This window comes from Sceloporus undulatus, chromosome 6, assembly GCF_019175285.1.
Source record: "Sceloporus undulatus isolate JIND9_A2432 ecotype Alabama chromosome 6, SceUnd_v1.1, whole genome shotgun sequence".
NCBI lineage: Eukaryota > Metazoa > Chordata > Lepidosauria > Squamata > Phrynosomatidae > Sceloporus > Sceloporus undulatus.
In genome coordinates this window covers 12549201-12565284 of record NC_056527.1, presented here as the reverse complement: position 1 = coordinate 12565284, position 16084 = coordinate 12549201, and the positions used below count along the sequence as shown (strand labels likewise).

Below are 16084 nucleotides of genomic sequence, written 5' to 3'. Positions count from 1 at the left end.
CACTCAAGTAAGTACACATGGTTTTTAAAACTCATTTTGGTTTGTTTGGGGGGGGGGGTGTAGGAGCAAACTCCAGTATAAAACCCCCTCATATTTATTTATGTGCAATTTGACAGGTTTAATCCTCTCTTTAGTATCCATCATACAGTTGACCCTTGGTATTCGCTAAGGTTTGGTTCCTAGACACCCCATCCCCTGTGGATACCAAAATCTGTGGATGCTCAAGTCCCATTATATACAATGGCATAGTAAAATGCCCCTTATATAAAATAGTAAAATCAAGGTTTGCTTTCTGGGTTGTGTGTGTGTGTGTGTGTGTGTGTTTTGTGGATGGTTGAATCTCTGGATATGGAAGGCCAACTGCATAGACATGTTGGTTTCTTAATACATGTACTGTAAATGGGAAGACTAGAAATCATGACACAGAGAGGACATCAAGATTGATCAGGTCTAAATCAGAGCCAAGTAACTGTACTGGGGGATTCCTGCACAACTCTACTTAGAAATACAGTAAATTATACAAAAAATCAAAGGGATCTGATTATAACCTCCTCAAGACAGGTTTATGCTAAAGTCTATATTGTCTATACAACAGCAGGACTAAACACCAATCTTTGTAACTCCTTTGGCAAGGGATGCCAAGAACCGTGAGACAATCCAAAATATTTTGCTGCCTGAGGCAAAAGACATGACAATACATCCCACTATTCCACGTATAAAACCTGACCAGACTAGCAGCTGCACAGAGTTGTGATACTAGTGATAAGACAGCACTTTTCACCACAACTAATGGTGGCATGGGGTCAGGTACAGCAAAACATATATGGCCAAGATCCTGCACTGCCTAATGTAAGTATAATCAGTTGTCATAGTTGTATTTGGCAATGCCAAACATCACCCAACTGCCAAAAACCCTATCTGTTCAGCCTAGCAGCATCCAATATAGTTTCCAAGATGCTGAAAGCCAGGGCACTTGGAAATGACATCAACAGCGCTCTCCTGGTTGTGGAGCACATAAAAAACAGGCAGCTGGGGAGACTCCTTGGGGTGCTGCTGTAACTGCTTGTCTCAATGAGCCTCAACCCAGAGAGCATTGCAGATGTCATTACCCGATACTTTGATATGCAGTGCCTCAGAAACCCACTAGATGGGGTATTGTGTGGTTTAAGAGGTAGGTTTTTTGGGCACAGTCATTAACCACATGAATCCCAAAAGTTACAATATCCTAAGTCCCTCTTACAATCTTGAAAATACTGAACAGTATGCCAGCCCCATGTTTGCTGTGTCCCAATGTATCTGCTGCCTGTTGAGGCAGTCTCATTCACAGGTCAGTCCTACTAGAACCTGGCAGTATTCCACACGTCACTAAAGACTTTATGGCATAATCCAATTGTTAATCCCAACCACAGCAGAACCACTATACCAACTGAACATACAATAAATAAAGTGTTGTCCTATCAAGTTCCCATTGATTCAGAAGATCTATCCTAGTTGGACTGGATTTAAATAAACTGTTGACCTATGATGTTCCCATTGATTCAGTGGGTCTATTATACTTGGAACCAACACCTGGATTTAGGCCTATTTATTTTATTTATTAAAATATTTATACTATGCCTTATATCCCAGGCAGTGTACATGCAAAATTGATTGATTAAAACAATTATAAATTGTAACAATAACATGTATAATAACCAATGTAATATGAGAGCCAGCATGGTGTAGTATTTTGACCAGGGTTCAAATCCCTGCTTGGCCACGGAAAACCACTGGGTGATCTTGAGCAAGTCATACTCTCTCACCCTCAGAAGAAAGAAAAGGTAAACTCCCTCTGAATAAATCTTGTCAAGGAAAACCCAATGTTGGAATCACCTTATGAAATGACTTTAAGGCACACAGAAACAACAACCATCAATTTAATAAATTAAAACAATTTTTTTTAAATTAAAACTTTTTAAAACAGTGTGATTGGACAGATTGGAATATATCAGGTGCGTTCCAAGGCTTAAGCAGCCATGTTTTTACTTAACACTGAAATGAAGACAGCATTAGCAAGAGTTGGGCTTCTAAAGGGAGGGCATTCTACAATTTGGATGCCAGGGCTGAGAAGGTGCTCTCCCACCTCCTCACACAATGTTTGAGGCACTAGTGATCAACGTCTACAATGTTCAGAATTAAAACACATGATATGTCAAGAGATTATTTGGTGTGACCAGAATGCTAAAACAAACAAACAAACATGGGGGTTAGATTAACACTATCACATGATTCCATGCTCACAAATAAGGAAGCAAAATTCAAGATAAGGGTTGGGAAATAACTAGGGACTCTTTGGTTCCCCAATCTCAATAGAACAATATTAAAACAGGATGGTTATGTCAGTTATATGCAACCCCTATACTTTTTTGTTGCTATCTCCCAATCGCATTTCAAGCTTTCTTCTGTCCTCCAGACACACTGGACTACAATGACAAATATCCCAGCTGAGGATGGTGAGTGTTGTTATCCAATACATATGGAAAGCACCAGCTTGGAAAAGCTCCCCGATACCTTATACAGTCGCCCTCCTAACTCGCAGATCTGGGATCCGTGCCCTCAAATATCCATGCAGGGGCAACCCCCGCTATTTCCAATAGTGCGCACACCTGGCGTACACTCGGGCCATGGGGTGCGCCCCATTCAAGCCTATGAGGCTTGAATATCCATGTGCTTCCGTTTGTGTGGGGGGTCCAGAACAGATCCAACGCAAAAACGGAGGGACAACTGTACTTAGAGATGTAGAACTCCAGATTGTCAATCAATTTATATCTTAATTTCCAATAAGATTCGTCAGTCACATTTCAAAAATCTGTTCTTGTGTATACAATTGTCCCAATAAGTGCATATTTTATGTACTTCAGATAACCCTAGTGTTCACAGAGAGCATGAGCATCTCTGTTTCCTATTTCAAGCTCAGGCAGAAATGAACATGAACTCTTAGTAGAAGATTATCAGCATGAAGTATAACTTCATTAAATGAATCATTTTTTTAAAAAAAAACCTGTGCCAAGGTAACTATTATTAATCTAACCATAGAGGACATGTATCAAGACAAATCAATATCTTCAAATCAGCAAAGTACTCATTTCAGTAAGAGTTCAAACACAACAATTTATTTCAGTAAATACTCTGAACTTAATTGACTTAAATGGACCTAGGTGTTTCCAAAGGCAAAAAAAAAGATCAGGATGCCATTACCACATACTTTAACTGTTTATTTATTCCCTGTCTAGGAAACCTGATTTAGGAGCTATAAAATGCAATCAGTACACAAACCAGAAGCTGGAATCATCTGCTAATGGAACTTTTAATTGAGAAGTGACCACTGACATGAGGTAATTCTTTCCATGCAGAATAGCTTGCAGAGACCTTTCTGTACTTTATCACAGTAAACAATCACTAACATATGCATTAAAGAAAATTTAAATACATTATGACCCAATAAATATCACAATCAATAGAATCTTTTCCCTCTCAAAGATTTAGTGTTAAAATACTACACTTTTAGTAGTCTTTTAGTGCTGGAAACATATTTACAAATGCTAGTACTCAGTTCAGTCATTTGTAATGAAAAGATAATTGGTTATATGAAAGAAACTAGTATTCAGAAGGCTACTAGTTGGGGTAACCACTGAAAAAATACTATCTAACAAGGGGGTTATTAAAATCTATTGAATAATAGTGAATTCTTCGATTTCAGAACCGGATCTTCCTTATCTGTGTTAAAGAAAGTACAATCCCCACCCAAAAAAAAATGGATTAGTCATATAGATTTTAGTCAATGTACAGAGGCTGCATCTACACCTCAGAGATAATCTGGTCTGACACCACTTTAACTGCCCTGGCTCAGTGCTATGGAATTCTGGGAACTGTAGTTTGTTGTGGCACCAGAGCACTCACAGAGAAGGCTAAATGTCTTCCAAAACTACACTTCCCGGAATTCCATAGCACTGAGCCATGGCAGTTAGAGCAGTGTCAAACCAGATTATCTCTGCTGTGTGGATGTAGCTTGAGTTTACTTTGCAAAAAAATTAAAATAATTTTATTAGGAAGATTATTTTTATTATGGTTGTATTATAGTTGAGATGGTAGCTTCTGAAAAGTGGCATTCCTGTGTGAGAGAGAAGGTATAATGCCTCCTTTAAGATGGCACATGGTAGCAGCAGGTATCAGAACAAGTTGTATTAAAACAATTATATTTGAAATATATCTGCTCCTCAGTCAGTCAAGAACCCTTTTAGTCATTGTAAATGTCTTAAGTCAATTACTCTAATCAATGATTCCATAAAGGATAAAGTCCTATATATGTTCACCTGGGGTTAAGTCCCACTGGTCTCAACAGGACTGTTCTGTCATTGTAGCAATCTAGGTGGCAATCCTAACAGTTAAGACATCTCAGCTATTCAGAGCCATATTAGGGAATGGGAAGATGGGACTAAATCCAACATTTGTCAGAATAGACCTGCTGAAATTAATGGAATAAAGTTAGCTGTGACTAACAAGCTGCATCCATTTGATAGGACTGTTCTAAGTAGAAATAACACTGAATCATGATCACAGCCATTATCAGGAACTTAAGAACACTTTTTTTAAAAAATGGTGAGCACTATGACTTTTAAGGAATTTGTCTTTTTAATTATTGGCAATGATTAAATGGAATTTCTTCAAAAAATTTCTTCTGCTTAAGAAACATTCAACACCAAACAAAATATACTGGACCATCTCCAGTGAATGGCTATCTGAACACATAAATTATTTGATTTTAATGTATTTGTTTTCTGATAACACTGCAACATATAAGCGGAGTTCTCAGTAGCAACCCTCTTTGACTCTTCGTTTATACAAATAAGAAATTGCTCTTGATGTTAGACTGCTTCCTTTGCAACATATGCAATTTATTTACACAAAGGCTTTTTATTAACATACTGCTGCATTTTAGGAATTATTTGCAAAGAGATAAAATGGAAGCATTTTTATAAATGGATGAATAAGCATTCAATGAGGTCTCCAGCTAAAACCACAATTCTGGCAAGGGCTGAATACTAAGGCAAGCATTGAAAAGAAAAACCGTGCCTTATCTTGCTGTTGAACTCATCAACTTTCCAAACATGTCAGTTAAAGGGTGTTTCTGCACCTGGCTACAGCTAATTATTAAATAACACAGTCATTTTGTGCCTTATGTAAACAGAGAAAATACACTATATTTTGCTGCTTTCAAAATGGTAGGCAACTGAGTTCCTTCTTATTTCAAAATGTATAGTGATTTTATTCACTTTTTCTCAACCAGAATCCAAGCTTTCACTCCTTTCATTTTTAAGTAGTCAAGGTTTTGGCAAAATGTAATGACTTATGCATTTCAACTGGTGGCGAAATGTATTTTCTACAAGAACAGAAACTAGCTTTTCTTTTTCTTTTTTGCTGCTACATTTGGCCTTCTGAAACACACTTCTCTCACACATTGTTATGCAAGACTTTACATGCATGTATGTATAAATTGTTTTAATACATTTTAGGTTTACCTTTCAATTTTATAACATTTCTGATCATTTGCCACATGAAATCTCTTACTATTTTACCAGTCATGGGTCTTACTATTTTACCAGCCATTGGCCTTTTTAGCTGCCTCATCACACTGTTGACTCAAGTTCAAGTAGACCACAAGTAGAACATGAGTCAACAGTGTGATGAGGCAGCTAAAAAGGCCAATGCAATTTTAGGCTGCATCAACAGAAGTATAGTTTCTAGATCAAGGGAAGTATAGTGCCACTCTATTCTGCTTTGGTCAGGCCCCACCTGGAATATTGTGTCCAGTTCTGGGCACCACAATTCAAAAAGGATGTTGAGAACTGGAGTGTGTCCAAAGGAGGGCGACTAAAATGGTGAAGGATCTGGAAACCATGCCCTATGTGGAACGACTTAGGGAGCTGAGGATGTTTAGCCTGGAGAAGAGAAGGTTAAGAGGTGATTATGATAGCCCTGTATAAATATTTGAAGGGATGATATATTGAGGAGGGAGCAAACTTGTTTTCTGTTGCTCCAGAAAACAGGACCCGGAACAATGGATGCAAGCTACAGGAAAAAAGATTCCACCTCAACATTAGGAGGAACTTCCTGACAGTAAAGTGGAACAAACTCCTTTAGAGTGTAGTGGAGTCTCCTTCCTTGGAGGTCTTTAAACAAGCTGGATGGCCATCTGATGGGGATGCTTTGATTGAGAGTTCCTGCATGGCAGGGGATTGAACTGGATGGCCCTTGCGGTCTCTTCCAACTCTATGATTCTCTGTTCCAATAATCATTTTCTTACAGATTCTGAAAATATATTTGTTGTTTATTTTCTACAGATTGCCTCAAGAGTCTTTTTGTTTTTTATAGTACTTACAGCATCTTCTAATTTGGCCTCTCTTTTAGTATTTGCTACATAAGCTCCACTTTACGGGATCTTTACTGGGACAGATAGTCTGGTAAGGGCTATTTCAGGAACCATACAGAGGCACCTCAAAACAGGTTTCCAAAACTCTGAAGGCTCTCTGAAAAGTGCATCTCTACAGCCCTATTCAGGTTTCTTTACTCACATATCATGGAAAGGGGGACAGTGGGTCTGAAATTGCTGACCCCATGTTCCTAGTTGTGTAATCTCTCCATCTAAACACTGGACATGTAATGAGCTGACAATGTTTGACACATTGGAGGCCACAGAGTCATGGACCTCATTCTTACTCTCTCCTTTCCTACATAGGACACTTGTGAATAAGAACTGAATAGAGTTTAAGACACATTTGCAAAGGCACACACCTATGGAGTTCACATTTTTAGATATACATGTAAAGCACAGAGTTAGAGAATGGAATGGAATGGCCAAGCGATAATGCACCTTTACCAGTTAGCAGAACTGTGTGGAAGTATTCTGTCTTAAGCGGGAAACAGAAAACATGTGTTTGTTGATAAAGCATTCTCTTTGGTGGTCCCACCAGGACTCTGTGTTGCTTTAACACCCCTGCTCCTACTCCATGCAAAGGAACAAATATTGTCCCCAAATGATGTATTTATTTATAAAAAAGCTTTTTTATTATTATTTCAGAGAATGTGTCATCATGACCAGGACTAAAATTCCATAAATTAAAACAAAATCACTATGATACCAACCTATTATTCAAGTAATAATACAATTTTCCTAATACAGAAAGTTATCTGAAGATTTGCACTGGCAATTCTTCCAACTCCTTTGTTTATGAACTGGTTAGACTAACTTTATTTTAGTGAAATCCGTTTATACATATATGTTGAAATGTACTGAGCTAAGCATTTCCAATGCTGTCCTGGACTCTTGTGTACATTTCTTCCACTTAGACATGGCACTTTAAATAATTCCCACAACTCAGAGTGCTAAGCATGCCTACACTAGAAATATTGTCTGGACTAACAACCCATCAAAATGAAGATGTTCATCTAAAAAAAGCGGAAGAAAACACGTAGAAAACTGTTTCTGAACATCACATAAAATCCCCACTTGATTTCCATGTGTTTTGCAATATTCCATCTTTATATATATACATATGTACTTTATTTTACCTTTCCAAGCATTCGACCAAGAAAATAGTAGTGCCTTGCATAAGAATCTCCCACAAGCATCTGTGCAGCAGGATTAGGGTAAAGCAATCCTTCATTAGTGGTTTTAAAAAAACCCTGGTTAGGGTTAAATCCTGATTTAAGTAGTTCATTCAGAAATTCCCGGAATATTCCACCACCATCAATGCCAGCTTCATCTAGACCATGGGCATTGAGCAAATGAACACGAATTCGTTTTTTCAAATCAGGTTCTGGTGAAAAGAAAAATAAGTCTCATAAGAATTAGCAAACACACACCCTTCTTACATGCATACATTTAAAAGTATTTTGTGAAGAAACTCACACAATAAACTGGGCATTGCTACAACTACCTATTGATGGCTCTTATTTGTACATAATCCCTCCCCAAAAGTAGTCCTTTTAAGTGACATTGTGAACTCTCTTGAATTTAACAACTCACCATGTAGAAAAGTCTATAAATAGAAACTATTTAAGAGCAATTTTAGAATATAAGTTTGAAGCAATGCAGCACAGGCTTTTCTAAAATGGCGGGTTACTGTAAGTCAGGCTGCTTGCTCTAGGTCTTATGCTCATCAGATGTTTTTGAATACAATTTCCATATGAGCATGGTCACAAAGAAAGGGATTTATTGGTCACACTACAAAGGGAGCAGTAATTACTGTGGGAGCAGTAATTTTAAAAAATCTGAAAGATACCAGGCTACTTGTATCTCTGCTGGGTGACCTGCATGCACCCCTTCTCCGGCTTAAATGAGAAATTAACATGCAACAGTTTAATGCTTAATAATAAAACAAAAACAAATCCTTGCACAGAACAGGGTCTCTATTAAAGAATAACAAAAATTAATATGAATGGACTTCTGATTTAGGGCAAACACTGTGCAGCTCTTTATAAGATACAAATTATTTACATATGATGTACTAACCAAATTGGCCTATAGTCTACCTACATCAGGAATGTACAGAGTTTATTATCATTCCCAAGACAAGCATTTTATTACAGTGAACCTATATTAGCATTATTTTATAAACACTGTACCATTTTCAGGGGAAAGTTTGTCATATGCATCTTCATAAATATAATTTCTTCTGATTGTGACATTGATTCCATCCAGAAATGGACCTTCTCCTTGAACCTCCTGTTTGTCAGCGTAGATCAGTCTTTGAAAGATCTTGTATGACGTGAGTAATGAAATGAGGTGAGGAAAGAAAAGTAATTCATTTAAGTATGGATTTCAAACATTCAAGAATATCACAGCATTTCAATTTGCATTCAAATTTGTGTTACACAATGACAGAATTCTGGAATTAGACACAAAATATTTTAAAAACTAGTATCACCAGTATTAACAATCAGACACTTAACAGGAGTAGATGTTGTATGTTATAATTCTGTCCCATATGAATACTAAACAAAATCTCTTCTCTATACTGTATTTATCATTGTCCTTTTCCAAAATAGTAATTTACCCACAAAAGTTCCCCCCTACCCCCCCCTTCCTTTGGTAATACTAGCATACATTAACATGAGCACAACTCTAGGACTTCAGTTTGGAAGCTGCAAGGCGAACAAACAAACAAAAAAAGCTTAGACGTTTGCTTTTGTTGATGCTTTAAGATAAAAAATGGAGAAAGCAGATACTCTGTGGTATATACCACAGTGCTAGTGGATTTTCAAACTTACAAACAAATTTTAGGTTGAAGACTGAATAAAAATGCATTGATCATTCTGGAAGCCTAACAGACCTTTTGACTTGTGCTTTTCAAATACAACTTGTCCCTTGCAACCAACAGAACAAATTAGTTTGGGCAGGATCCAATGATGATGAATTGAGTGAAACTGGAAGTATGCCCTTCCCACAGCAGCGCCTTATACACCTTCAAAACTATCTCAGGAAGACTTTGGAATGAAAGGTTTGTTCCAACAGGCAGCATAACACTAGATTTAGAAATTGTGAAATGCAGGCGAGACATATAGCTGACAACACAGATAGATATTATCTAGCCAACTTCATCTGGAGAGTAAACACAGGAATGGCAGCTGAATTACCATATAGTGGTTCTAACGTGTGGAAAATGACACTGAACTCATTCAATCCACATTCTATTCACTGCAGAAAAGAAAAGGAAAGGGTATTTCCCCCTTCAAAATGTTGAGCTCGGAAAAATTCAAAGCATCCCTAAGGGTATCAAGTATCCTTAACTAGGAAAATGCCAGGACTGCACATGGACATCTTTAGGAGGAAGGAAGGGGAAGGATATACTTTGTGTTAAGTTCAACTTTTCCCTTTAACTTCGGACTCAATAGGTGGACACGAGTTCAAATGTATCAAAATTTCTTTGTCTGCATGCTAACGGGGGGGGGAAAACCCTCACTGACGTTTCCTTTTAAATCTGGATTTTCAATAAATTCTACCAAAACCAAACCACACTATTAGATCCAAGAATTCAGACACAACAGATGATCTAAATTTAATGTACGCTTATGATGAGACAGATCAAAGTGGAAGCTGCCTGTCCTGTAAGCCATTAACATAAAACAGTAAGATATGGTGTTGAAAGGAAAAGATTTCTTCCTACAATAGATTAGAGTCCTGTGCCAGTATTAGTCCCCTGTGCCACCAAACAAGCCATACTGGAAATTCAAGGAAACATTGGGAACACCTGCCAATACAAATTAAGGAAATTTTGCTCAGAAAAACACCCCCAAAACTGAAAGCTCCAGTACAGCTACAGATGGAGGAAGTGGTGTATATTCAGGAATATAAAAAAGAAAAGAAAAGAAATCCAGGACATTTCAGATATACATGCCCCAGCAACCTTGAAACAAGCAGAATGGATTTGAATGGTATCTGAACAATACCACTACTGTGAAGTCGAAGGCTTTCATGGCCGGCATCCATAGTTTTTTGTGGGTTTTTCAGGCTGTGTGGCCATGTTCTAGAAGAGTTTCTTCCTGATGTTCCAGCATCTGTGGCTGGCATCTTCATTCTCTGAAGATGCCAGCCACAGATGCTGGCGAAACGTCAGGAAGAAACTCTTATAGTACATGGCCACATATCCCGAAAAACCCACAAAAAAACTATAATACCACTACTAACCTGAATGATTTTTGAATGTTAAGGCCAATGATAAAAATCAGACAGACTATTCATCCGGGCATAAAGGCACATTGTGGTTCGCAAAGTATGCAGTACAAGCATGTCTTTAGTAAGTGGAGGGCTTCATATTTACTGTCAAAATACAAGAGTTATAAAGATGAAGTACCTTTACTCGCTCTTCAAAGGGAACCACAAAAGGTAACTCAGTCAATATGGCAAGTTGTCGCTCCTCTGACACAGAAAGAGGTGCTGGATCCAAACCCACTTTTAAAATGAAAATAAAAGAAGGTGTTAATGTACAATACAATATTTTTTTCTATTCATCTCTGAATGATGGGGCACCACCCCATACAATGGGGTAGTGGTGCAAGGTGCAGCCCCACCAATGTTACTGAACTCTCATTAGCACTTGCTTGAATAAGCCCATTGAGAAGAATGCTGAAAACTGCAGTTCATCAACATATGCTGGGCCACACTTTGGCCACCCTGCCACACAGACTGAATTAAGTGAGTTCAATGAGTTACTGAATATCAAGGAGAATTATAAACATTAGTCTGTAGAGTTCCAGTTCTATAATTAGAACTTGGCCTTCCTATCTACTTTAACCTCCACGTACTTTGTGCCACTTAATATGCTGCTCCTAAGAAAGGGGAAACCACGGTTTGCAGTAACCACAGGATCACTGCATTGATTTCCCAAGCAAGCAAAGTGATACTCAAAATTCTATACCAAAGACTTTTACCATATATAGAACAAAAAATACCAAGTTGGTTTCAGGAAAAGAAGGGACACTAAAGATCATATTGTAAGCTTATGTTGGATAATGGAGTCCAACAAAGAATCTAAGAAGAAAATCAGCCTCTGCTTTATAGTCTTTAATTGTTTAGATCAATTGTCCCCAAACAATGCCCTTTAAGAGATTTTGGACTTCAGCTCCCAGAAGCCTCAACCATGTTGGTCAATAGTCTGGGATTCTGTGAGCTGAAGTTCTAAATCCCTTAAAGAACACAGTTTGGGGACGACTAGTTTAGATCATGAAAAGTTATGGATTGTTCTTAAATGGGTGTGCCACAACATCTGATTGTCCTGATGCATAGTACACAGCACAAAAGGCTACAGTCAGGACAGAATATGGATAAACTGAATGGTTTCTAATTGTCAAGGGAGTCAGGCAAGGCTGCATTTCAGCATGCTAGCTGTTTAACTTGTACACTGAACATATCATACATAAAGCAGGAGTAGACTCTGAAGAGAGGAATGCAAAGTGGAGGAAGAAATATCAACAATTTAAGATGTGTAGATAAAACCATTTTGTTATTGTTGTGTGTCGACTTGTGGCAACCCTAACACCCTATCATGAGGGTTTCTTGGCAAGTTTTGTTCAGAGGAGGTTTGGCATTGCCTTCTCCTGAGGCTGAGAGCATGTGACTTGCCCAAGATCACCCAGTGGGTTCCATGGCCCAGCTGGGAATTGAACCCTCATCTCCAGAGTTAAACCATTCAAACCACTATGCCACCATACTACTAGCAGAAAATAGCAAAGAGTTAGAACAATTACTGAAGAAAATAAAGGAATAAAGTGCAAAGGGAGGTTTACAGTTGAACATTAATTAGAAAAACAAAAATAATGATCACAGGTGATTTACATAACTTTAAAGCAGATGATGAAGATACTGAAATAGTTTAGATTTTCCATACCTTGGCTCGGTCATTAATCAAACTGGAGACTGCAGTCAAGAAATCAGAAGAAGACTAGGACTTGGAAGAGTTGGTATGATGTAACTACACAAGATCTGAATTATGAAGATATATAATTGAGTACTAAAGTTAGGATGGTCCATGCCATAATATTCCCAATTTCTATGTATGGTTATGAAAGCTGGACAATGGTGAAAGTTGATAGGAAGATATAAACTCATTTGAGATGTACTGAAGAAGAGTTCTGCGGATACCCTGGTCTGCTAAAAAGACAAATAAATGGGTCATCGAGAGTCTCAAGCCTGAACTCTCCCTAGAAGCCAAGGTGACTAAACTGAGACTCTCATACTTTGGTCATATAATAAGACATGACTTGCTGGCAAAGACAATAATTCTTGGTAAGGGAGAACGCAGTAGGGAAAGAGGAAGACCAGATTACAGATGAGTAGACTCAATCAAGGAAGCCACAGACCTGAGTCTACAAGACCTGAGCAGGGCTGTTGATACAAGGATGACTTGGAAGTCTCCCATTCATGGGGTCACAGTAAGTTGAAGTCGACTTGATGGCAGTTAACAAAAAAGAACTCTTTTCCATACACCAAGTCTCACTTGGTGTATGGAAGGATATATAAAGGCATATTTATGTCTAAGTCTCTAGTATCGTCACCATGGCCTAATATTCATGTTCACTGGGGAAATGTGGACTGAAGAAAATGTACATGTCAGAAATTTTCATGAAGCCAAAGTCCAACTGGTGTAGTTGGAAGTGAAAATTTCCAATACAAAAAGGGACAGGATATCCAGTATCTGCTTTTATAATGAAATATCAATTCACAAACTTAAACAGTATCTCCAGAAACAATAAAGAAATAGAAGAGGTGGTATGTGTGATTTTGATATTAAAGAAGAGGTAACTCTCAGAGTGGCAATCCTTTATCATCTGTTTGCATAGTAGCAGCAGTGGCTGGCTATCAAAAGCAACAGGTGTTACACCTTTAAGCTTAACTTTCTTTGAAACTAGAACTATTTAAAAATGTCTCTTTTGTGCACGAGGAACATAAGAGAGCTTAGAGTTTCAGCAAATACCATTATTGCAAGCGGTTGCAATCTGAGGGTTTTGTTACTTACAGTAAACACTTTTAATTACACTCAACACATACTATCTATTAAACTAGGGGTTAAAAGCATTTTAAAAACAGAAAGTGCATGTACAGCAAAGGTAAACCACTATCTAACTTCAGCAGTTCAATTATTCTGGTCAATTAGTCAATTTTATCTACATTGCCCCATCAACGTTTCCATCTTTAAAGAGAAATATGGGATAGAGTCATCAATACACAGAACATTTAGAACTCAAGAGCTTGCCATTTAAGTAGATGAAAAAGCACAAATAAACATGGCCATATGTGAGTCAGTGGCTCTTTCACACTAATTGGTTTTAGCCCACAGGGAGTCAAGTGAGATTAAACAAATCATAACCACACTGCTATGTGCCTGTCTTAACACAATCCTGTTGATCACATCTTTTTTTCACTTCATGGGAATTCGTTGATCTAGACTGCTCTTAGAGTATTTCATCAAGAAACAGAAAGTGGGCATACAGTTTAAACAAGATAGACTTTTTTGACATAAAGCTATCCCTTGCAAAGGTAAAGGAATAGTTTCCAAAAAAAATTCCCATTTTCTATGAAGTCTTAAAATAACAATCTCTCTGTGATGACACAACATTTTGAAGAAGCACCTTCCTGTTTCAGTGGTCTTAGACAACATCTTCAGTTATACATACATATGTATACATACATATACTGCACGCTTTTATTGAAATTTATGAATATTGATGTCTCTTTTTTATCTCTTTATTCCTGTAATGTTAGAACAGGATGATATGTAACTGAGAGCCTCATAATGTAATTTTGTTATTGTTGTTGTGTGCCATCAAGTCATTTCTGATTTATGGCAACTCTATCCCTGGGTTTTCTTGCAAGATTTGTTCAGGAGTTTGCCACTGCCTTCCCCTGAAGCTGAAAGAGTGTAACTTGTCCAAGTGGGTTTTCATGGCTGAGTGGGAATTCAACTCTGGCTTCCAGAGTCATAGTCCAATACTCATGCCACTGCATCACACTGGTTCTCACAATGTAATTTTATTTTGTAAAATAATAAAAAATAATAATTCAAAATAAATAAATAGGTTTTTGAGTTGGTGTTGATTTTGATTATGTTGAAGGGTGCGATTTTTATATTTCATTGTTTTACATACAACTTGAGATTCTGAGCTTTTGCTTTTACAAAGTTTGGCCATCCTGAAATTCAATTTTGCTGTTTATTTGCCATCAAAACCATAGATTATTATTATGAGAACAAATCACAACATGATGTGGGCCTGCATACCAACTTCCTGTACACAAGGAGGAGTCTGGAAGCTATGGCTGCTGCTGTTTTTTGTTTATTCATTAGCTGCCATGAATTAGTCATAACTATGGCTTGTTTGAAACAAAACCAGCTTCACACCATGGGATAGGAAGTTATCTTGTTTCAACAAACCATAATTATGATTAACAATAGTTTAGGATTTGGACATAATGCTGAACTGTAAATTAGGCAAAAACTGGATGTGTTCTGGCTCATTATCATTATCTAAAATGATCCACAGTCAGTTTATATAGCAATCAAAATAAATAAATGGTGTCAATCTGTCTTATCTAAGGTCAGTGTTTACTGTCTATAAAACCAAACATGTGCACACAATTTAATATGTCTACCACAATTTTAAACAATTACAGGTAGATTGTATTATGAGCAGAATACAAATTCTCACAAACCTTGAGGCTCTCCAAATGTTGTTTTGACTGCAGCTCCTAGCACTCCTAGCCATTGGCTACACTGACCACAACTGAAGCAAACTACAGCTCAAATACATCTGGAAGGCAACAAATTGCCCACTACATGTTATATACAAATAGAAAACTCAGAAATTCTGTCTATACACTCTCTATATATAACTAAAATGCCATTTCCAAGGCAAAATGGGAAATACAAGGTCATACCATCCAAAGTAGACTGTAATGGTCCGATTCTTCCCATTCGTCTCACTCTCCATACATGTCTGGCTGATGGCACATACAGCTGGGTAACCTGGCAGTTCATTGGAACACCATGTTTAAAACTCAGATTAAAAGTTTGGGACTAAAATCTTTCCAGAAAAAAGGTTTTGAAACATAGTTTAAATATATCAAAATATTGCCAAAGCCTTTTCTTGGAAAATACATCACCATCATCAAAATACCAATCCTAAAGCAGTTTACAATATCATAAACAATAAAAGAAACCAGGAAAAAAGCACAATCTACGTAGTTTATGAGAAAGTTCATTAAGTTCAGAAATAGGCAGGAAAACACCAAGTAAAAATATATGCTTTCAATAAACAGCTAAAACATAATCAGTGAGGCCTGATGTACCACTGAGGGGAGATGATTCCACAAGGTGACCATCACTGCAGAGAAGACCTATTTCTATGTCACGACAGAGCCAGAAATCTGTGGGCTGGGGCACACATAACAGATCCTCCCCTGGAAACATAATAACCTATCATGGCTGGTGTAGGGTGAGATGTTCATTGAGGTAACAGAGTATTAAAGTAACATTCCAGCCAAACAAAACAT

At 37.6% G+C, this 16084-nt stretch overlaps 1 protein-coding gene and 1 long non-coding RNA gene across 4 annotated transcripts in view; one reads left to right on the top strand and one right to left on the bottom strand.

Moving 5' to 3' along the window:
- The window catches only part of UBE3C (ubiquitin protein ligase E3C), a 74638-nt gene that overhangs the window by 22461 nt on the left and 36093 nt on the right, over nucleotides 1-16084 (bottom strand). For all 3 annotated transcript variants that reach the window (XR_006104575.1, XM_042474244.1, XM_042474243.1), the window contains exons 15-18: nucleotides 15470-15557; nucleotides 10893-10990; nucleotides 8665-8797; nucleotides 7609-7856 (exon numbers count right to left, since the gene is read on the bottom strand). Coding sequence is in view for 2 of the 3 variants with exons in the window: in XM_042474244.1 (XP_042330178.1) it covers nucleotides 7609-7856; nucleotides 8665-8797; nucleotides 10893-10990; nucleotides 15470-15557 (567 nt within the window). In the remaining variant the exon portion in view is untranslated. The remainder of the gene's footprint in view (nucleotides 1-7608; nucleotides 7857-8664; nucleotides 8798-10892; nucleotides 10991-15469; nucleotides 15558-16084) is intronic.
- LOC121934138 lies at nucleotides 1798-6128 on the top strand. The gene is made up of 3 exons (XR_006104576.1): nucleotides 1798-2492; nucleotides 3273-3374; nucleotides 6080-6128. It is a non-coding gene; the product is annotated as an uncharacterized LOC121934138 (long non-coding RNA).